The sequence below is a fragment of the Penaeus monodon genome, chromosome 19 (assembly GCF_015228065.2).
Source record: "Penaeus monodon isolate SGIC_2016 chromosome 19, NSTDA_Pmon_1, whole genome shotgun sequence".
In the NCBI taxonomy this organism is placed as follows: domain Eukaryota; kingdom Metazoa; phylum Arthropoda; class Malacostraca; order Decapoda; family Penaeidae; genus Penaeus; species Penaeus monodon.
This window is the reverse complement of record NC_051404.1, coordinates 39728191-39729568: the sequence shown is the minus strand read 5'-3', so window position 1 is coordinate 39729568 and position 1378 is coordinate 39728191. Positions and strand designations below refer to the sequence as shown.

Sequence of the window (1378 nt, the reverse complement as noted above, 5' to 3'; positions counted from 1 at the left end):
AAAATATTATTGAACTTAAAATGTAAAGTCTTTGATTTATGTTCAACTGAATTTGAGGGTATCAGCATGAAAATAAATATTACAAATGTTATTGGTATACCTGTAAATATCCACATAATTGTGCCATAAGTATACCTTTGCAATTAATTCACCTTTTACTTTAATGTAGGCCACTGGTATGTGAAACTTGGTCATGGCAGAGTATATGAAGAGAAGATGAGGACGCTCTCAGAAGTGAGCGAGTGGTATGCCCAACAGACGGGTATTCCAGAATGTGTTGATTGCTTGACACGATATATGAAATATATGCTACCAGGTGAGTATGTGAAGGAGTATTTTTGTTAACAAAAGTTGTCTGTGTTTTGTATATGTGAATATAGAAGGTCAGATGTATCATTACAAACTGTTGATAGGTATACGCAACAAAGATGTCTAAACAATATTTAATTTTTAGTAGATTTTCATAATTTACTAAGCTTTCTAGATAATATCATGAGTGGTCACATAGGATAATGAAAAATTGTGTTTTGACAATTACTTATATCTTGACTGATTAACAGTAAGAGCAAGTGAAAAAATTTTGTGCTTGTAACTTGACCCAAAATATTTTAGTATTTTTATGTATTTTGAAACAGATTTAGTGTCAGAGACATAGTTTGACATAAATTATGTAACTTGGGGTATTATATACAACTTTAAACCAAGAGGCCACTGAATTTACTGAAATTAGTTATTTGTATTGCTAGTATTCTGGAAAAAAAAAATTAAAGTTGGGGGCTTTACTCTTGACTATTATTACTTAAAGTGAGAGTATAAACAAAAAATTATCAATCCAGTCTCATTTCTTGGAATCTAATTTTATTTTTTATCCCTCTATTTATGAGAAATACAGGGATAAAATTTCATTAGCAATGATGAAACATGAGTTGTGCTGTGATTAAGTACAACTTATAATTTTGATTTTACATTAAGCCATTTATAGGTTTTGAGAGGAGGGAAAAATGTTTTTAATAACTTAATGTATTTTTTTCTTTCCTCTATTTTAAGATTTGAAAATGGAAGAAGTGTCAGGAGATGGTTGCCTTACATCCCACACACCAAATAATGAGCCTTACATCGATCTTATAGCTCCTGGTTTTGGTGTTGCTTTAGGGGGTAACGGTTATGCAGCCAAAGCCAGTGATGAAATTGGAAGACTTGCAGCTCGACTGGTGTTGCTTGGAGAGTGGAAGTCGGAAATACCAAAGGACAGAGTCAAAATGATTTGGAAAGCAGAACCACGTTTGTGAACTGTTTTAATGGATGTTGATTACAAAAATGTTTTATGGTGCTCAGAAAGGGCTTATATTTTATTTTTACTCTTTCTATGAAAGTCCTT

The 1378-nt window shown here is 31.9% G+C and overlaps 2 protein-coding genes across 2 annotated transcripts in view; one reads left to right on the top strand and one right to left on the bottom strand.

The window, feature by feature from the left end:
* The window catches only part of LOC119585225 (monomeric sarcosine oxidase-like), a gene marked incomplete in the record, with an annotated part of 15411 nt that overhangs the window by 13062 nt on the left and 971 nt on the right, over window positions 1–1378 (bottom strand).
* Window positions 1–1378, top strand: part of LOC119585224 (monomeric sarcosine oxidase-like) — a gene marked incomplete in the record, with an annotated part of 5202 nt that extends 3824 nt beyond the window's left edge. The window contains 2 exon segments of the mRNA XM_037933883.1: window positions 170–316; window positions 1048–1378. Of these exon segments, the coding sequence (XP_037789811.1) occupies window positions 170–316; window positions 1048–1289 (389 nt within the window).